The following is a 21,680-nucleotide window of genomic DNA, read 5'->3' as shown; positions in this document are numbered from 1 at the left end:
CACTCTAAGCAAGATGTAAATTAATTCCATACTGTGTAGAAAATTATGTCTTAACTTACCTACCACAGATGGCCTGTGGAAGCTCAGGCATCCTGTGTGAATCTATGACTTGGGAAAGGCAATTTCTCCTTCTCACATTTTAACCATTTTCATGTATAATTTGTGTAAATAATTCAGTGTCATTCTCCACTTGTAGCTATTTTCTATCTTTTCCTTATAGCTTAAAGTCTTATGTGTATTTTGGCATGGGTAATGAAAAATCAAATAAATTACCAGAAGCTTACAGCAATCTTTGAGCCAGATGTGTCACACAACCTTTTTCCACATGCTCCTGCTATTTTGGAGAGAAAAAAAAAATCAACCAAACAAAATTCAAAAAAGCCTCTGCATAAAAAAGAAAAGTACTCTAGTATTCCTGGAAAAAAGAGGTGCCTTTTTCCAAGTGACAGTATATTTTTATCCATGAACTCTGGACAGAGGATGTGTTTTATCACTTAAATCATCACTGACCAGTGCATCATGACTGAGGAATAAAATTGTTGTAGTTTGAGTATGGATCTGGTTTTCAATATCTCTTCTGCATCACTGTTGTAGGAGCTGCTTCCATTGGTACTCATGTTTGAATTGCCTATTGCTGGAATTCTCCAACCCATCCCAGATCCTAATTCTCCAACCATTCAGCACGTGTGTCAGACGTACAACATTTCAGTTTCCTTCAAGCAACGCTCTCGAATGTATGGTGCTACAGTCATTGTCAGAGGGTCACAAAACAACACTAGTGCTGTGAAGGTAATCTCTGCTCCTAAGAAGGTTTCTGAATGTCACATATTTATAATTTATATGTCAAAGATGCTATATCTTGCATCATCAGCACGTGTTATGGTATAATTACTTGCAAACCCTGAGGGTATGAATTTTTTCCTGTACTTAACTTATACAGGTGAAGTGTAAAAATGCATAAAAAATAGTTTTAAGTTCAGGATTTAGCATCGTTGGTGGTAAGGTTTTCATCCAGTGTTCACCTCCTGCACACTTGCTCGGGTTTTCAGCAATTCTGGAATTACTTGCGGGTCTTACCCATCTTTTCATTGAAAAACAATGCAAACAAAAACCACAAAATACACCTCCCATCTCAAATTGTTCATGCTGAGCTCTTCTCAACACGCACACTAATATATAACGTTGAAAGCTGCCCAGTCAGTCAATAAAACTGAATCCAGTGCTTGGGGGTGTGAATTTGACAGCCAAGGCAAGGAGCTGCCAGGACCCTGTTGATCTTAATATACAGTAAAAAAGTGTTCTTGGTAGGAACTGGCAGTAGGAGAGATTGATACAGTCCCAGATGGGTGGATCTCAAGCCAGTAAGAACCTCCGAGCCCAACATCAAGAGCAAAGTTTTGCAAGTGTACCTATCCAGATAAATCTCTGTTGACTTTCTGACTGCCTTTGTGGCCACAAAAAGTCTGTTGGGACCAATCCATGTGGCATTGTCTTACTGCCTGTTACAGAGTGGCAATTAAATGCTGCATTTGGCCATAAAATGGGAGTAGTGGGCAGAATTTCGTTACCTTTAACAAATCAATCATGGTTTCAAACCCAACAGCGTTTTCTGATCTTATCCCGTGGAATGCACCACAAGAAAGCAAGCAGTCTGAGTTGTCCTTTTGTGTGCCTGTGAGCCCTGTTCCAGTGGTTTCTCCCATTTCCCCCCAGGAAGGAACAGCCATGCTGTTGGAACACCTGGCTGGGAGCCTGGCCTCTGCAATCCCTGTGAGCACGCAGCTGGACATCGCAGCGCAGCATCATCTCTTTATGATGGGCCGCAACGGCAGCAACATCAAACATATCATGCAGAGGACTGGTGCTCAGATCCACTTCCCTGACCCCAGTAACCCACAGAAGAAATCCACTGTCTACCTCCAGGGCACAATTGAGTCTGTCTGTCTTGCCAGGCAATATCTCATGGTAAATACTTTGAGTGAAGCTTGTGTGAAAAGATTGCCAGATCATAGAAAATATGCTTGCTCTGCATATGTTTACAGGTCACATGTAAATTAGCCCTAGAGAGGAATGAATGCTATTACACTGCAAACAGCTGACTCAGCTTTTGTCAGGGTTTTGTCAGTGTTTGTAGTTATTGAAAATATTTGTAATCTCTGGTAACATGACTTGAAAAATAACCTTTTTAATATAAATCCGACATAAGTAATTTAAATTTACAACAATATGCCTCTGAGTAGAGGCAGTTTTCTGAAATAGTCTGTGGGTGTTGGGTGATGGGTTGTATTTTATTTTGCCAACCTGTCTTTTCTATGTTTGTCAGGTAATTAGGTTTCTTTTGAGGGAAATGTCAGAAATTTCTTAGTTCCCATGTTGGCAAGTGTTCAATGAAATTGGGAAACCATAGGAAATAATTACTTGTTTTGATATCTTACATTCTTTATAGTGCCACAGTTACAATTCTATAAGGCCTTTTAGAAACATAGCTCTGGTGGTGTATATCATTATTTGTGGAGATTTTTGTTATATTGGTCTTTAAACTTCACAACAGCCTTTAGCTGTTTTTACTATTTTTACTATTATTTTACTACTAACATATGTACGCATTTTTCATATATGTGAATATTGAGGGACAAAATTTGTGAGGACTGGTCCATTCAGTTTTGGGGGGTTTTACTCTAAAGCTTTAGAATTTCAAGTGTGTTACAGATGTTATTCATATCAGTAGGAAATATCTACATAGCTGATCTAGAATGGGGAAGAGCAAGGTACAAGTTAAGACTTAGGCAATGGTGAATTAGAGACTATTTTACAAGTGTTTTTCCTTATTTCAAACAGTTTAATGGAGACTTTTAGTATGGGCATCCTGCCATCCTTTCCTGACAAGACTGTACTGATTGGAATGTCAAATATGGAGTGAATCATTTCACCCTTGTGCTACCAAACTCTGTTCAGAGTCCTGGGACAGGAAGATACACCTGTATTCTTGCATACAAGGAAATGGCTTTCCCTAAAATGTCATCCTTGCTATTTTTTTCTGAACTTACAGAAATTTCCTTACATCATGGTGTATAAACATTGCAATGTCTGTAGTTCAGTTTATTGCTACCATTTTTTGGGAAAATGTCCAGTTACAAGTGCTAGGAATTTTTTGTGCCTTCCTTTTCAGGGTTGCCTTCCCCTTGTGCTCATGTTTGATATGAAGGAAGAAATTGAAGTAGAACCACAGTTTATAACACAGCTAATGGAGCAGTTAGATGTCTTCATAAGCATTAAGCCTAAGCCAAAACAACCAAGCAAGGTTTGTGCAAAGCTAATATTTTCCTTTTAGACTTTCATGACAAAGTTTTAGAGCTGATGAGTTGATGTGTGCTCTTTCCCCCCAGTTTAACAGATCATAAACTTTTGAAAGCCATATGTATTTTCTACTTGAAATACCAATTTAAACAATCCAGCAGTTCTGCTTTAGGGTGATTTGACTTTCATTAAATGCTTAATAATAAAGAAATTTGCTTCTGTATAGAATACATTGATAAAGTAGGAGGGGTTTATTGTAAAATATTAGGCCAGTGTAAATAGGGGACTCTGTGGTGTGTAAAATGCCAAAGCAGGCCAAAGTTTTAAAATTTTAAATGATCATTCCATTGTGTCAAAATTTTAAATGATCATTCCATTATGTGAGCTTCCCTGTGTAGGGATATATTTAATCAATACAAAGAAACATCCTGTAGAAAATGTACAAGAAGCAATTGGGTTTTGTAATTGAATTTTCCAGAAACTTATTACCTTATTCTCAGACAGCTATGAATTTAATGGGTAAATTTAAATGAAGAATTGGGGTTTTGTCCACTTCAAGGTGGACAAAAAGTAAAAGGTAAAAGAGAAGATATTAATTATTGATTCAGTTATCTAGCTCTTGAGGTGCTTAACATTTGGTCTATCAAGTAGCACCAAGGTACTATAGTAATTAATTTTCTTAGAGAGGTGTTCCATCATTCTCATTGCAAATCCTTATGAAATCCCTAGTCTTGCTTTCCTGAACTTCACACCCCTGAATTTAAATAGTTGCTAATGGATGTTAGCTCCTGCTGTCTCACACTGCTGTGGTTGTGGTAGCCGTGCAATGGTATGAGGAAGAATTATCTGTGTTGCAGATCTGTGTTATGGAGCAGTGTTACTCACTGGTTTTCCATTTTTTGTTGTTGTTTTCTTTCCCTGCAGTCTGTGATTGTAAAAAGTGTTGAACGAAATGCCTTAAATATGTACGAGGCACGGAAATGTCTCTTGGGACTTGAAAGTAGTGGAGTCACCGTAGTATCAAATCCCTCTACTGTCTCCTGCCCTGTTGGTCTGTCTTGTCCTGGTTTGGATATTTTGTCCTCAGCAGGACTAGGACTCACTGGGCTTGGTATGCATTCATTATATTTATATTTTCTTTAACATAGTTTTGTTTTAAACTTAATTCAATTGTACTAGAAAAAATTATCAGAGGTGTGTTTTGTGTAAGGAATTGTGTTAAAGCATCGGAGAATTAAAGCAGCCTCTAGCCTCTCAAGGGCTTGTTGTAAATTTTCTCCAAGGCTTTTGTAATCAGGGGTGAGACTCATCCCTGTAGAAACAATCTCTGGAAGTGTGCAAACCACTCAGCTGAAAGGGAGGGAAATACAGGTGAGGTGGGGCATGGCTTTTACAGCCGCTTTGGCCGTGTGATGTCCCAGGCTGTCCTGGTAACATAGCAAACACCACGTTTCAGGTCAGTATCTCACTGTAACTGAGGGGTCCACATGCTTCTAGTTTAGACCTTACCAATAGGAAATATAGGACAAAAATTAGTAAACATCTTAATTTTATAGCTCATATTTCAGACTGAAATTACGATTTTTATTTTGACACTCTGCCAATACCTTTGTATCAGAAACGTATGGATAGAAAAACCAAGTAGTCCCAGAAGAATCTAGTGACAAATCTTGACATGGGTCCTAGAAACTGAGTTCTTATGTAGCCAGCACTGTCCCTTGTGACCTGCCATGCAGGAGTGCTGTGTAGTTCCATCTTACATGCTTCCCTCGGGTCACACAGGAGAAAGTGTTTCTGCCATTTGACTGTGATTTTTAATGCTGCTTCTGTGACTATTCTTGTCATGCTGCACCTTGCAGGTTTGGGGCTTTACCTTTTCAGTGTGTGTGCTGAACTGCTTTGTGAATGCTTTTGCACAAAGAGCTGGTTTGGGGGAATGTTTTGGAAGTAATCAATGGATTTGGGGGATTATTTGCAGCCTGTATTGAAGGTACAAAAAGAAATTGAATAGTTGTTAGTGTGCAAGTAGTGGTTGATTCACACAGGAGCTTCTGAGAAGAAGGTCATTGTGTGAAATGAAAGTGAGGTGGTGCAGTACAGTTGCTTTCTTATTTTCTGTGATGCTGCTTTGAAACAAACCATCAGAAGCAGCAGAGGGGATACAGAGGGATGCTGGGGCTGAGAAGCAGCCAGTTCAGACTCTGTTATGACAGGAGTTAGGATCCAGTAGAAGGACATAAAAGATGTTCCAATTCTTCTTGGATATATGATGCCCAGTTTAAGAACAAGAGTTCTTAATGTGCTCTTAATGTGCACCAAATGAGCAGCAGGTTTAATGTTAAAATTGGTTTGTGAAATACAGGCTGGTGCAAATTACCGGGGGGTTGTTTGTTTCTCTTCAATTGGTACTTGTGTGAAAAATGCTTTCCTGTATGTCTAAACTAAATATTCATCTTGCATAATTTTTTGCAGGCCTTTTAGGTCCAACAGCCCTGTCAGTCAACACCTCAACTACTCCAAACTCTCTGTTGAATGCCCTTAATAGCTCTGTGAGCCCTCTGCAGAGTCCAAGTTCAGGCACGCCCAGTCCCACACTGTGGGCAACATCTCTCACTAACACAAACACCACAGGTCAGTGGAAGTTTAATGGGAATTAAATGAACTGTGCAACACCAAGTCATTAGAATTGCAGTTGACAAGTCAAGATTAATTAATTATTTGGAACCTTAATTCCAACACTTACCTTAGCATGGATGAATAAATATGCAAATTTAAGGTTATAACCTAATATGCTGTCACAGCCAGTGTTTTCATCTGTTTTATGTAGAAAGCAAAGTTAACCTACCCAAATAAAGCATTATGGTTTTGGCATGCAATTCTAATGGAAACTTTTTAGTAAAGTATCATAGCTACATAAAAATTGAGGTAAAACAGTATAATGCCTGAGGAAGTTAAATGAGACACTTAATCAGAACATAACCAAACTTTATTACAGGTTTTTCTGCTATTCCTCACCTAATGATACCATCTACTGCCCAAGCAACCTTAACTAGTATTCTGCTGTCTGGAGTGCCTAATTATGGTCAAAACACTCCATCTCCACCACCAGGCTTGACTCCTGTTGAAGTCCACGTTAATGGCATGCAATCAGAAAGTAAAAAAGGTTCACCTTCTTTAAATGGTCACGTGAAGGTAAGTGATACTACACTGGAGAATCTGATTTCTTTGTCCTAGACCTCTACTAAGAAAAGCTGAAAGAGAAAACTAGCTGTATTAGTAGATTTATAAAACTAAGTTTAAAAATGCACAACAGTGTTTTGAATATGACTTAAAGATTAAGAAATAGAACATTCAAGCATACTGTTCTGCTGTACCAGGAATGAGTTTCTCATTCTCCTGCACAAATAGAAAGGGGAAATTGTTTCAATATTTCCTTAAACATAAAAATCACTTCAGTGATTTGTGACAATCTTTTCAGGCCTCAAATATTAAGTATGCTTCACTGTCTGCCACATCGCTGGGAGAAAACGTGTTGAGCACAAACCACAGTGATGGGGTAAGGCAAACAAGTGCTCATGGTGCCTCAGAACAAGTGGCTGCCAAGGCAAATAGTGAAGAAGGTGAGTTTTTGACACTGCATTCCTTTGTCTGGTAGTGTTTGTACAGCCTGTGTACAGTTCATGATACAAAAATGTAACAATATTCTCTCTGAATTTGTTTTGCAACCATGTTTAAGGAAAATATTGCTGGATGTCCCAGAGTCATTGTCAAGGAAAGTAAACAGAGCCTGTAGTAACTGAGCTGTTGATAGAAACACCTTAAATCAACATAAATGTACTTGCAACATTTTACTTATTCCCTAGGAGCAGAGGGAGATAACCTATGAGGATTTTAGTCTTTTTTACAGCACCCCAACTAAACTCTGCTGGTTTAAACTATGTCTTAATTTTTGCTTTTTAACAAAAGGACATAATGTTACTGTGAATGTTTTTTGCAGAAAATTGTGTAGCTCTAACCTAGATGACACTGGGAAACAATTTTGTGTGTTTTGCAGCAGCATTTCAGTTATGCTACCCTTTAGAAGCTAAGGTACTTAACTGTCCCCATCATTCTTGGAGGGGGGAAAGCCAGCTCCACTTCAACTTGAGCAAATATCTGTAAAGGCTTTGTTTCCCTTGTCAATACTGATCAAGGAGATCATCTCTTAGTTGGGGTTGCGGTCATTTGAAATGCTGATTTGAATAAAAGGTACATTGCCAATTTAGGGTGATAAATATTTCTAAAAACATGTTCTGAAGATATTTGAACATGAAATGGAGGGAGCTCTTATTCCAGCAGAAGTTACCTGAGCTCCTGGCAAAGTATTAAAACTGGGTATAAAATCAAATTTCTTCAGAATACTTAGTCACTTTGAATTGTCAGCCTTCACATTTGTTATTAATTAATATTACTTAAATATTTTAAGAAAGAAAATACTTAGTGTGACTACTGTCTATGTGAATACTGACAACTTTTTTGGGCGTTTGAACTTGCGAATCTTGACTGCTTAACCTTGACCTGAATACAGTCCTGTAAGGAGGAAGAGGAGGTTTTCCCCCATAGTTCATTCCCCCAGAGAGCTGCCTGGAACACAGCAGGGTGGTTGTTGAAGTCTCCTTTCTTGGCCTGGTAGGTTGCAATGATGCTTTTGTGGAGGTGGGCATGCCCCGGAGTCCGTCGCACTCAGCCAACACCAGTGACCTGAAGCAGATGATGAGCTCTGCCAAGCAGGCCTGTGCCAAGAGACAAACGGTGGAATTGCTGCAAGGCACCAAAAACTCCCACTTACAGTAAGCTGAGTTTATAAACGCAGATTAGGGGAACTTCCACAACATAAAATTATTTCACACGTTTCTGTACACAGAAGAGGTGATTCAGTCATAAGATACTCAAAGAACTGATTTAATTTGGCCTTGATTTTCCATCACGTTAGGGGTTTATATAGCCCCCTGTTTATCTGGTAACTGCAGACTTTGAATGCTTTTTGTTATCCTATTTGACTTGGGGTTCAAAAATGTCTTTCCTCTTCCACTAAAGAATGGAGGATCCTCGTCAGAGCAACTTTCATTACCTGTTTCTAAAGTATGGGCTTTTGCTTCTTTATTGATTGCTTAGAGAATTGTTTCTGACAGCTTTTTCCTTTTGTACCTGAGGCTGTTTTCTTCTTAGGAAAGCTGTGTTCAGGGCATAGCAGCATGTTCTCAGACATTTGTCTCAGTGCTGATTTTGGTTGGGTTGGCTCTTTAATGACCCAGCAGTGGGAAAGGCTTGTTTGAGTCATAATACATCTTGGCAACACAGGTTTTTTTCTTAATGCAGTGTTTTTGTCCAGTGTACTCATGTTCTCACTGTTTGTTTGGGAACTGTTTATCACCACTCTTTTGAGACACATATTTTCTTTTGCTTCATTTATTTACACTGTCAAGGCTATGATATGTATTTAATTCTGCTTTCACAGTTTAAAAATCCGAGGAATCCTGCTAAGCAGATTTGGTTGTTTGTGTGTCTTGTTCTTTTTGTTGAGGACATAGTGCTCACAATTTCCTTGGGGATAGTAGTTTACAGCTTCTAAAACATGATCACTTTTTTATTGTATTTGTGGGGTGCCCCCGTGGCAGGGAGGAATGATGAATTTGACTCCATGTTCTCAGAAGGTAAATTTATTATTTTAAGATACTATATTATATTAAAGAATGCTATACTAAACTATACTAAAGAATACAAAAAGGATATTTACAGAAAGCTAAAAAGATAATAATGAAAACTCATGACTCTATCCAGAGTCCTGACACAGCTTGGCCCCAGTTGGCCAATGAGTGAAAACAACTCACAGCAGAAGCCAATGAAACAATCACCTGTTGGTAAACAATCTCCAAACACATTGCAAAGAAGCAAAATACAGGAGAGGCAAATCAGATAATTATTGTTTTCCTTTTTCTCTGACGGTTCTCAGCTTCCCAGGAGAAAAAATCCTGGGCAAAGGGATTTTTCCAGAAAATGTCAATGCCACACTTTTAAAATAAGAGTTTATACTGTTCTAGAGTAGCCCTTAAATGTGGCCGAGTTTAGGAAAAAGAAAAAATTGCACCAAGAGGTAATGTAGGCATGAAGGACTGCAGTTCTTGAAGCTGTGAAAGCAAGCAGAGCCTATGTCAGCTTTCTTAGTTCCTATTATGCAATCTCTTTTTGTCTTACAACAATGAACCTGTTAGAACTGCTGGCCTGAGCAAGGCTAAACAGGAAATCACACTGAGTAGGATTGCATGCAATAGTCCCAGATACCAGACAGCTCAAAATTGAATTTATAAGCTGTACCTTGTATTTGGTAATACAGGAAGGAGAAACACTTGTTTTCCTTCACTGACAGAAAAAGACACAGGAGATCTGACACGTTTGGAAATATTGCTAAAAATGCTGAGATCTCTGTGAACAGACACATGTCAAACGTGGCTGGCAGGCCTCTCAGGGTGAGCTGGGTGAGCAGGGCTGCACTGAGGTGGCCCCAGCCCGAGGAGAGCCGAGCTAACAGCGTGTTTGCCTCTTCACTGAGGTGTGAGCCGAGCTAACAGCGTGTTTGCCTCTGCACTGAGGTGTGAGCCGAGCTAACAGCGTGTTTGCCTCTTCACTGAGGTGTGAGCCGAGCTAACAGCGTGTTTGCCTCTGCACTGAGGTGTGAGCCGAGCTAACAGCGTGTTTGCCTCTGCACTGAGGTGTGAGCCGAGCTAACAGCGTGTTTGCCCCGCAGCACCACGGACAGGCTGCTGGCCGAGGCCGAGCTGGGCGCCCCCGAGGGCCCCGTGGCTGACAAGAAGGCCCCGGGCAGCGAGCGGGCGGCCGAGCGGGCGGCGGCGGCCCAGCAGAACTCCGAGAGAGCGCGCCTGGCCCCGCAGCCCTCCTTTGTCAACATGCAGGTACGACCCCTGGGTGAAGCCAAGGAGGTGCAAATCCTGATAATTGCAGAGTGAAATTGCCATAGGATGCAGAGGTGACTGGGGACTGGAGACTGAGTTGTCATTACCAGTTCAGGAAAAGCATTCACAGCTGTTTCACTGAGGAGTGGGTTGTCAATGAAAAGTCTTGAAAACAGAAATGCTCTTATGCTTCTAATGAGTAAGAAAAGTTTAAGTACAGAAAATTGTGTGGCTGTATTTGTCTCCACAAGCATCATTTGCCTGTTAGAAATCTTACATTGTCACTTGGAGAGAATTATAGCTGCAAAATACATATTAGAACTTTTCATATGCAGTGACAGCTCGGTGAATTACAGCCTACAAATATAAACTATTGCCATCTTACTGCAAATCTCCCCAAAGAGGGAGGAGACCCCCTTGACTGTCAGGAAGCAGTAACAGGGTTATTTTCAGACTAGATCTGTGTTTAAGTGTGGGCATAGGTGTATGGAGTAGTGGAACAAGAGTCAGACTAGTGTTTTGCAGCCCTTTTCTTCAGTTAATCCTCTACTTCCTTTCAGTAGAGAATGCAATACTTCAGGCTAATGCAGCATTTTTGTAGTTTTGTGTTTAGCTTTCCCAATTTGTAATTCAACAAAGTGTAGCTTGTTTAATCAGGGGTATTTAAACTTCGCATCTTGCATCGACATAGGTAGAATACAAGCAAAAGTTCTTTAAATTCTCTCCAAACCTACATTCTTTTCCCTTCACAAGATGAGTGCATGGAGGAGAACCAAACCTGAAAGATTATTAAAAATAACTATGATGCCCAGATTTGCAGAGATATATTATCTGTTTTGTACTGCTAAGGAATGTTTTAAAAGCTAAGAACAGATAGTTAAGGAAGAGAAACTATGCTTGAAAGATAACTTATTAAAAAAATTGAAGAAAAAATTCTTCCTAAGCAGTTTGTAAATACTGCTGCAGCCTCACTCATATGGAAATCAGATAGTTATTAAAAATCTTTATCTATATTTGAGTGAATACTTTAAGTAACCTAGGCTCTAACTGGGCTACCATGAATATATTGTGCAGTATTTCAGGTTTCTCCTAGGTGTATTCCCTGGCCACTTTGAAAGCCTTTGTTTTCACAGAGATGAGTACGGGAGTGACATTTAGTTAGAATTGCAATTAAATTATCTTCTGCATGTTTAATTTTTAGGCATTTGACTATGAGCAGAAGAAACTACTAGCAACCAAAGGTATGTGGATGAACAGTGACTTCTGAAAAGTTTGTTAGCACGTGGATGAAATTATTTCCTGAAATTTCAGTTTTATAATCTGATTTTTAATAAAATCTGCAAGTGGTAGTGAAACATTTGTATATTAGCTTTATGTTCCAAAAAATTTCTTCTTACCAACCTAGTATAAAATACAATATAAGCAACTTGCAGATAGGATGTGTAAGTATATCCATGTGCAAATGATCAATATGGTTTTCAGAGAGCTTATTGCTCTAACACTTCTCTTTATTTGGAAGCAAGTTAAACTTGAAGGTGTTTACCATATCAGCTAAATGGCCTCTTATTTCAGGGATAAATTAAATTGTAGAATTGGTAAGGGACTTAACCATATTTTTGACCATGTTATAAAATAAACCAAATTACCTGTTCACCACAAGAAAAACAGAAGGTCCTCTCTTTGAAACAGATGTGATTTTTTTGGCTTCCATGCAGCCCTGTGGGATTTAACTGTCTTCTGGCAGAGTAGATTGCTTTAAGGAAGGGTAGGATTTAAGCTGTGCAGCAAGTGGAGATGTTTAGATGATGTTTAGGGTTTGCTGTTTGCTGGGCTCAGGCTGTTAGCAAACATCACTTCAGTATTATCATGTCAGTATCTTTACTAAGGCTGAGATTCACTGATTTGTCTCTATTTTCAGCTATGTTAAAGAAGCCAGTTGTAACAGAAGTGAGAACTCCAACAAATACATGGAGTGGTTTGGGGTTCTCTAAATCAATGCCTGCAGAAACTATCAAGGAACTAAGAAGAGCAAATCATGTATCATACAAGCCTTCCATGACAACCACATATGAGGTATATAAAAGTGTACTGTAATGAAAGTTTACTTCTAGTGAATAATACAGTTGTTTCTCTTGAGAAATGTTTAACTTCTGTAAAAACAAAGCCTTGCAGATAACTGCTGTAAATATTTTTTTATGGTGAAAAATATTTCTTACATAAATATTAAGGCATATGGAATACATTCAGCCCAACACACAAGGTTACATCTGTTTCACAGATAAGTCACAGAGGATAGATGTCTGCTTCTTAAAATATATTTGTTTAAAGGAGCTTTGAACAACTTACAGGACCAAACATCTCAGTGTTGCAAACCAACAATAGGGAATTTGTAACCTAATGAGAACAGAGCATATATGACAGATAAACTATATCATGTGTATCACTGCATGGTGGAGGAGAACAGCAGAGCAAGCAGCTCATCTTTCCTTCTGTGGACAGAACTGGAACAGCTGTCTCTACTTGCCCTATTCAGTGGGCTCAGGATTTTCCCAGGCACAAGGCAGACAGAGTCCAGCAATTCTCTTCAGAGTCCCAGCATGGGAATCTTGCAGGGAATTTGTTCCTTTCTTCTCAAAGGCATGCTGAAGTTGTTTTTTACTGTGCTTCCCTGCTGTAATCCTTCCCAACTTCAATGAAGACATCCTTTTCTCTCCTGCTTGTATGCTTCTTGAAGAAGGGGACTTCATAGTTCTCTAGGATATACCTGTCAGTTAATGCAAAAGAAAATTTCAGCTGGGATAAAAATGTGCCTTGGTGTTCTCCCCTTGGCATATCAACTTCCTGAGCCATTCAGCTACATGTAGTAGGCTTGGCTACACGAGATGCAGTAGTAACTAGGAGAAAGAAAAAACTGCAACCAAAATCTGCAATTCTCTTTTTCATACTTTCCTGTCTTGGTTGAGCTGGGGTGGGATTTTCCCCCAGGCCTTAATGTCTAAAATCTCTAGATATGTTTGTGATTCTAACCAAGAGCAGTGTTTCTTCAAGGCTGCCAGTTTTACTAGTGTAAAAGATTGCCTCCTAAGTGATGCTTTTCAACTGCAATTTGGTACAAGTTTACCGAATTAAATTGTGAATTTCCATAGTTTTTAGCTCATGTAAGTATGTGATATTTATAAGGTCAATTTCTTTTGGGTGTGTTCCTATGGAATACTGCTGCCTTGTATTGCTACATTCTGACTCACAATGATGGGAGTTGATAATAAGTATTTCACAGGTATATGAAAATCTATTTAAAAAGACCCCAGACAAAACAACTACAAATTCACATGGCATTGCAGAATTGTTATTGTAGTATAGTGTGCAAGACTGTTGTCAAGTAGTGTGTACTTGATCCACTTATCTTCAGATAAATGTTCTGTTATGTTCTCTTCCCTGTAAAGGGATGTAGTCAATAGACTGCTTTGTCTAGAATTTGTGTGGGAATTTGATACCATGGAATGTTTTGGAAACAAACTTGGAAATACCGAGCAATTTATTTTGAATCATGTTCTTTAAATAACTTCTGCTTAAAAACTGTAAACTGCACATGTTTGAAGCACACCTGCTGTTTTCGTGTCCGGTTTGCAATTATTTGCCTATTGATCAACTGCCAGAAGAATGTTTGTGAGCGTTAAAAGCTGCTTTTCAAGCAAGCTGCTTCAAAGAAAACATCTGAGTCACAATGAAAGCTCTGTTTTCAGCCCAAATTTCCTTTCTGTGGTTTGCAGGGCTCATCCATGTCTCTGTCCCGGTCCAGCAGTCGGGAGCACCTGGGGAGTGGCAGTGAATCTGATAACTGGAGAGACCGGAACGGCCTCGGACCCACTGCTCACGATTTTGTCTCCTCAATTGGCAGCCCCAAGCGGAAACAAAACAAATCAGGTTAATAAGCTCTTATTGTCTGCTTAAAAGAAAAGAATCATTTTGATACCAGCATGTATTTTGATATGAATGTGTCCTGACTTCACAAGGGATTTAAATTACTGACACCATATAATTACTTTTTTTACAAATTGAGAAGTGTAAGCTTGTGTTGCAGTAGCACACGAAATGAACGACACTCACAAGCTGAGATGTTTAAGGTAAAAAGAGGGTAATTTTTTTCAAATTCTAGTATTTGTAGACTTTTAAAAGTGACTATAGATTGGAGGATGAAATTGCTACTTCTCCAGCTACACTGGTCAAACTAATTTTTTCTTCTTCTAGAAAGAAATGTAAAGCAATTATTATTTACATAAAAATGTGTGAAAAACTCCCTTATAAAAATGTAAACATCAGAAAGCTTAGAAGAACTTAGAAAAACACAGCAACAAGCTTGTGTAACATGATAATCCAAATAATGGTCTGAAAGGAAAGCTTTTAAGGATATTTGTTAAATGCCAGACGTCCTTGCTGAAAACTCTTTGCTGTCATGGAGTGGGTTTTTCAAGGTGTACTGGAAGCAGACCTGTAAAAAGGCTTATTTCTAGAGCACTTTCATTCTCCTATGTTGACGATGCAACAGCAACCAGGGCTTTATTGGGCTGTTTGCTCACTAGGGAAGTCATAATCCATGCTGAAACTGGATTTTAAAGCATGAGTCTCCTCATGGGGATAAAATTTACAAGAACACTGTGTAGCGACAGGACAAGGGGGAGTGGCTACAAAGACAGTAGGTTTAGGTCAGATATTATGAAAAAATTTTCCCTGTGAGGGTGCTGAGGCCCTGGCACTGGGTGCCCAGAGAAGCTGTGGCTCCCCTGGATCCCTGGAAGTGCCCAAGGCCAGGCTGGATGGGGCTTGGATCAGCCTGGGATAGTGGAAGGTGTCCCTGCCCATGGCAGAGGTTTGGAATGAGATGATCTTTCAGGTCCCTTCCAACCCAGGCAATTCTATGCAAAGAAGGTTGTCCATATGTTTGGCATGGGCTAACATGATTTTAAATACTGGTTTCTGTACATACAAGCTGTATGTTTTGCAGTGACTTTTCAAACATTGTTGGAAGTTTAAAAATTGAAATTTTACTTTAGTTTTACTCTTAGAAACTATATTTTTTAAATAAGTTAATGGATGCTCTTTTGAAAAAGTGAGAACTGGAGGTAGAGAATACTAAGTCCGTACTACCTCTCTACTTTATGGGGCAATAAGTACTGTGGCTGTTTGTACTTTTTGTTGTTGCTTTTTCTTATAAAAGTGAATAAGCCTAAATCCCAAACTCAAAGTACACACATAATAAAATTTGGGTATGGTAAGAAAGGATAGCTCCAATTAGAGAAAATATTAATGGTTTTAGAAAGTACATTAGTTGAGCTGTGAATGGCTGCACATCGTATTCTAAAGAGATGATAACTTTATTTGAAATCAATCTATTGATGCTTTCAACCTAATTGGACAAAAATGGAAGTTCTAGTTTAATTAAAATAATAAAGGATTAAAAATGTGTTTACATGTGTGTTACAAGAAAATTAGAAACACAAATACATTGACAGTGAAGGACAGTGTTCTATGATAGCTGTAGCTTTCCCAGGAAATAAAATGTGTGGATAAAGGATAAAAGAAACAGTGATGAGTTGGATGGACAAAAGTAGGGCTATAGAAAACAAACACCAGAACTTAATTAACAATAAAATTGCTTTATGTTGTTCATTCTCTCAGACCACTGTGAGGCTTTTTTTTTTTTGTCCTGAAAAATAGATTTAAATACTTTGTAAATGTAATGATCTAGCTGAATACAATGTTGGTGGAAAACCATGCCCTTCTGTGATGTGTCTGAAAAGTGCACTTGTTCCCTTCCAGCTGAACACTATCTCAGTAGCAGTAACTACATGGACTGCATTTCCTCGCTGACAGGAAGCAATGGCTGTAGCCTCAACAGTTTGTTCAAGGGATCTGATCTACCTGAGCTCTTCAGCAAGCTTGGTTTGGGCAAATACACAGATGTATTCCAGCAGCAAGAGGTTGGTGTTCCTTTGAGAGGCACCTTTGTGTTGGTAGGATGTTTTCCAGGACTAGTTGTGCTGTCTCTTCACCAAAAGCCACTTAGAGCTCACTTTATGACAGGATTTCCATGAGCTGTTCTTTCAAAGCTGGGTCTTACATCTTACAATCATGGTAAATACTCAAAACCTCAAGACTCATAGATAAGACTAACTGATTTCCTCTGCTTTTCCTGAACTGGTTACTTTTAAATTTCTCCTTTTCTGTCACAAGTGTAGCAATTTGAGCAACTATGTGAAGCAGCCATTGAAAAGCCATGATTGCTGCCTACATGAGTAACTGTAAAATGGAGCAGGGGAAAAAAATGAAACTGTTCTGAGCCACGTTTATCACTTAATAATTTTGTGGAAAGACTTGTTTTGCATATTTTTCTTATTTCTTTTTAATCTAGATTGATCTGCAGACATTCCTCACTCTTACTGATCAAGATTTGAAAGAGTTGGGAATTACCACTTTTGGTGCCAGAAGAAAAATGCTGCTTGCAATCTCAGGTAAAAAACACAGAATACCATGTATTGATTTTAAGCACTGTTTATATTCTTCTCACTCAAATTGTGTATTTATAGCCAACAAAGGAAAAAAAAAACCTTGGAAAGAGTGAAAAGTAAGACTAGAGTCTACAGAGGTAATATTAGCTTGCCCCTCACCAGAGGTGAGGCTTTATAGAGCTTTCCCCTTACCTAATACCAGCTCACTTGCAATAGTCCTGTAAAGCTGCAGCTTGGTAGAAAGTTCATCTCACATTGTGAAGTTTAATGCCCCAAAATTGTGGGTCCAGGAGTTTCTGGGATTACAGGCACTGCAGGGTCTGAACAGCACTCCTTACCAGTCACAACTGGCATTTTCAACCTTTTGGTTCCCTGTCCTCCATTTTATTGATTAGCAGAGCAGTCATCCTACTGGGAAAAAGTGCCTGCTTTCAGGGGGCTTTGGGGTTGTTTTTTTGTTTGTTTGGTTGGTTTGCAAATGTACTTAGTTCAGTAGCAGTCTTAAAAAGTTATGTAATCTCTCAGCAGTTTGTATCTAGCACAGACTTTGTTTACAAGAACAGGAAAGTGGAGAAAAGAAAAATATGTTAGATGAGCTATTACTAATAGGAGATTAGGGTTCATGTTTAAATGTGAGGTGAGCATCTGTTTTTTTCTGAAAGTCCTTGTTAAAATACTGCTTCAGTTTTATGTTTAAAGTAAAGAATTGTGCATTGAGAAATGATCAAGTTGGTAACAAGCTTTTCTGTCAATCTCAGTCTACACTGCATGGTTGGGCTTCCAGTAAGATTGCAGTGTTTGAGTATTATAAGAGAAACTTTTAAAAGTTTCAGCTATGTCAATTTGATCTAAATCAATATTGCAAAAAATTCAGTGCCAAATAAGAATTGTCCCAGGTAGAGCCTCTGAGTCCTAACCTGATGCTCTTAATTATCCTGTTGGACTGTTTGTTAATTGAAGGAGAACCTCACAGATATTTTCAGTGCCTACCCTACCTGCCTAAAATACTTTGTTGATTTACACAGAAGTTGTGCGTTTGGTTGACATAAAGCATTAAAATGGATTTCTGTGGGTGTGCTTGCCCCCTGCAGAACTGAACAAAAACCGAAGGAAGCTCTTTGACCCATCCAACATCCGCGCCTCGTTCCTGGAAGGCGGAGCCAGTGGGAGACTGCCGCGCCAGTATCACTCGGACATTGCCAGCGTCAGCGGGCGCTGGTAGCAGGAGGCTGGGCTCAGAAAGCAGCTGGAAAGATGGACATGGCAATCCTGTGGACAGCCTTCACTGCACACCACCCTCTGCACTTTGGGAGATTGGGTGTCAAGGACCAAAGCAAAGTTTTGTCTGCACAATACTGTGCCAAAAAATCGGAGAGAACACGTTTTGTCAGTTGTCTTTCGAAACACCAAATGTGGGTTACGTTTTACTCATGTAGATTGGACAGAATTTGCAATAATAATAATATAGGGTTCTTTTTTTAGTATTTTATTACCTATAACTATAATGTATGCACTGAATTTTGTACTTTGTTGAATGAAGGAGGAATGAAGAGCTGGGATGCCAGAGAGCATAGATTTGGCTTTATCAAGATGGATTTTTCTGGTACTGCTTAAAATAATTATTGAGGTCTTTCTGCACTTTACATGTTCTGATTTCTTGTCCTGTGGAAATTTATTTCTCTTTCATTTCCATATCAATTTTTATATTGGCACTAATCAAATTTTTTCAGGTGTTCCTACATTAAGTCACATCTCACTATAATGGTACTAGAAACTGGTTCTTATGCAAATTTTTGTTTTTCCTCTCTCTGTCTCCCAGGTAGTTATCTGAAGAGATTGTTCCAAAATCAAGTCACTTGGTAGTGGACCAGTCCTATTATGCTCTTATAAAGCAGTCTAATGCTGCCTGCAATAATACTCACTGTAATAAATGCAATGAAAGACCAAAATGGACCTTGCAATATTAACCCTTTTCAGTCAACATATTTAACTGCTGCCTTTATGCTAAAACTGTTTTTAATGGTTGTCTCAAAGCAAAGGGCTATTTTTAGTACCCTGCCACTAAAGGACACTTATTTATATCAGACTTATATTTTTAGATTCTATGCACCTACAATACGTAACAGATTAAACTGATCTACTGCAGATTTATGGTAGAGACCAAAAGGCATTCATCAAACTAGAGCTCTGGGCTGTCAGTTTGATTAAACAGACAACTAATCTAATTTGACAAGACAGCACTGTTGCCATTTAATAAATGACACATATTACTTACATGACTATGCATGCAGCAATGAAGTGACCTACATAAAATAGGTGTAATTGCATCTGTTTTGTTCGATCTAGATTTGTAATTGTCAGCTGCAGAAGTGTTTGAAACTCTGGAGATGAACTATTTCTGAAACAAGTTATGTTCAACAGAAAGAGTCCATGTTATAAGTGGCTAGAGCTAAATTTTGTATTCTTATACTGTGAAAGTCCGAAAGATTTGGCGATGTTATTCTTCTGTCTTTACAGATGTTGTGTTATGGGTTTATGAAGGGTTTCAATGTAATGAAGGAATCCATTAAGTGCCTCTTTTTGCAATGCTATGTGTAGATTCCAAGCATTAATTGAAAAGCATTCCCATGAGAAATATTGTGAATTACCTTACCTCTACTGTAATGTATTATTTATGTTCAGTGTACAAGCCTTTTGAGATGGACATAAACCACTGTGCTCTTAACAGAAGGCATTAGAATAACATTTACAGTAGTTGGGGTTTATGCAAAAATGGGTGAGAGAGTTTTGTCACTTTCCATGGGTAATTCTTTCTTTTAAGGTGAGAATGCAAAATGATCTATGGCAAAAATTGCACACACAAAGGGAATTTCAAGAGACTATTACTTGAGGGCATAGATGATCAAGCAATAATATAAAGTCTTGTGGTTAGCTAAAAATTGCTGCTCAGTGCTCATTTCAGCCATATCTACTTAATGGTGTATACCTGGGTGACTTCCCCTGTAGATCAAGTAGCAGCTTTGTCTGGTTTTAGAATGGCACTGCAGATGTGACTGGCTAAAGCTGTAAAAGGTACTCACACAGTTGTTCACAGCAGCTTCCTCTGCTCAATGCCAAGAGTCAATATCCACATGTCTAGGAGAGATTAGTGTGTGTGTGTGTTGCACAGGCAAGAGCAACTTCATGGAAACCCTCTTGGAAGCCACCACTTCTCATTCTAAAGCTATTTACACTTGTGCTTACTTCTAAGCATGCAGATAGCTCCATTCACACGGACTATTTATGTGCTTACAGATAAGCTGTTCTTTAAATGTTTGCATTTGCAAGCCCAGTGCTTGCAAATCAAATTGTATTCAGACTCCTTATTTCATAAAATGTTTTTAATGAACTAAATATTCAGCAACACTTTGTACAGAATTTTCTGCAACCCCTTCTTGCTTATTTTGCCTAAACTTAAAAGCATCCAAAAGCTTTGCACTCAAATTTTTAGCCTTTTGTAGGTACGTGCTATCCATCCAGATGGTACTCAGAAACTGATTTTCTTACAGTATTAAGTTGATGTGGTCTTTTGCTGAGCAGCTTATTTCATCTACACCAAAGTGAAGAATTTCCCATGAACAACATTATTTTTCAGTAGGGCTTCACATTAAAAAAAAAACCACACTGGAAGTAAATTCTCACTTTGATTCCACAAAGGGAATATAACAGTACAGTGTATCGTATTGTTAGTGTTACATTATGCACAAATATTTGACTTGCTACATAAAATGTTAGTTTTAAATCTGTGCCTTAACAGTGACCAGTTATCTGTAAATATAGAGCAGATACAGATTGTATTTTTGTGGGTTGTGTCCTTTTAGTGATTTTTTTAAGAAAATGAAAGTTGAAATTAAAACATTAAAAATGGAGATTTTCAAAACTAATCAGTGTTGCATAAAATAAATTTATATAACTCCCTTGTATTCTGATTGGTTCATGAAGTATTTTTATATAGACCCAGTTCCAGGGATGCTTGCTTGTTAATAAAATATAAAAAGCACTATTTGACATAATGGCAACATGTTTCTTTCACATGTTAATGCTTTATGTGTTTTACTGTTCATTTTGTATCACATACAATGTCTTTGTCTGGATTTTAAATGAGAATGCTTTTTTGGGGTGCCTCTCCTTAATCTAAGAGGACTTAAATTATGACAGGTTCAGTTCTGAGCAGTTTTTAGTGGTTTGGCTCATGAATTCTGTTCTTCCTTTGGTCCTCCCATTTTGACTGTTTTGGTCAGGTTAGCAGAGAGTTGTGTGTTTTCACGATGGTCATTGTACTGTCACCTCCAGTAAGTGGTGGGGAGGGGGAAGGGAATTCCTTCTTCAGGCTGCTGGGACATGACCAGTCAGCCTGGCCAGAGGCACAGCTGTCACACTGAGGTGACGTGCACACGGCAGGGACAGTCAGTCCTGTTGTTTGCTCCACAGCTGCTGCTGCAGGTTCAGTATTGCTCTGGTACAGGTTCAGTATTGCTCTACCTCTCCACGTGCTCTCAGGCATCTCATTATCCCCGCCTGACGTGTTCTCTGTTTTACAGACACAGCTCTCCAATGGCTGTTCCTGGCTCACTGACTTTGCAAAACTCACAGTTGTTTTTCTGAGTACCTCCTGAGAAGTGCAGGTGTGGGAACAAGTTTGGGAAGGAAAGAGATCAACAAACTGTTCTGCTGAGAGCAACTGAAGGGTGTGGTGCTGAGCACCAATTTACCAGGCATTGACATAAATTACGTGGAAATTTACAGGCAGGTGGGCTTGCAGATTCCACAGTGTTTCTGATGTCTGACCTATAGCGAGCTACGAGGGTCTGAAGCAAGGTAGTTTCCTTTGTGGACCATTTATTTGGGCATATTGCTTCCAACAGCTTTAGTCAGTAGCGTGTAAAGC

General features: G+C 38.9%; 1 protein-coding gene across 2 annotated transcripts in view; it reads left to right on the top strand.

The window, feature by feature from the left end:
• The window catches only part of BICC1 (BicC family RNA binding protein 1), a 90,322-nt gene extending 69,607 nt beyond the window's left edge, over nucleotides 1-20,715 (top strand). For both annotated transcript variants that reach the window (XM_071438672.1, XM_071438673.1), the window contains 15 exons: nucleotides 595-789; nucleotides 1,714-1,965; nucleotides 3,170-3,301; nucleotides 4,222-4,408; nucleotides 5,770-5,928; nucleotides 6,293-6,489; nucleotides 6,776-6,917; nucleotides 7,970-8,126; nucleotides 10,082-10,247; nucleotides 11,449-11,488; nucleotides 12,166-12,320; nucleotides 14,018-14,171; nucleotides 16,065-16,225; nucleotides 16,657-16,756; nucleotides 17,845-20,715. In XM_071438672.1, coding sequence (XP_071294773.1) covers nucleotides 595-789; nucleotides 1,714-1,965; nucleotides 3,170-3,301; nucleotides 4,222-4,408; nucleotides 5,770-5,928; nucleotides 6,293-6,489; nucleotides 6,776-6,917; nucleotides 7,970-8,126; nucleotides 10,082-10,247; nucleotides 11,449-11,488; nucleotides 12,166-12,320; nucleotides 14,018-14,171; nucleotides 16,065-16,225; nucleotides 16,657-16,756; nucleotides 17,845-17,975 — 2,328 coding nt within the window. In that variant the 3' untranslated portion in view covers nucleotides 17,976-20,715. The remainder of the gene's footprint in view (nucleotides 1-594; nucleotides 790-1,713; nucleotides 1,966-3,169; nucleotides 3,302-4,221; nucleotides 4,409-5,769; nucleotides 5,929-6,292; nucleotides 6,490-6,775; nucleotides 6,918-7,969; nucleotides 8,127-10,081; nucleotides 10,248-11,448; nucleotides 11,489-12,165; nucleotides 12,321-14,017; nucleotides 14,172-16,064; nucleotides 16,226-16,656; nucleotides 16,757-17,844) is intronic.
• The last annotated feature ends 965 nt before the right edge of the window (nucleotides 20,716-21,680 follow it).

The sequence above is a fragment of the Agelaius tricolor genome, unplaced genomic scaffold (genome assembly GCF_023055355.1).
Source record: "Agelaius tricolor isolate 1412-34295 unplaced genomic scaffold, bAgeTri1.0.p SCAF_13, whole genome shotgun sequence".
NCBI classification, from domain to species: Eukaryota; Metazoa; Chordata; class Aves; order Passeriformes; family Icteridae; genus Agelaius; species Agelaius tricolor.
Note: the sequence above shows the minus strand (reverse complement) of the source record. Positions and strands in the feature narration are given on the sequence as shown.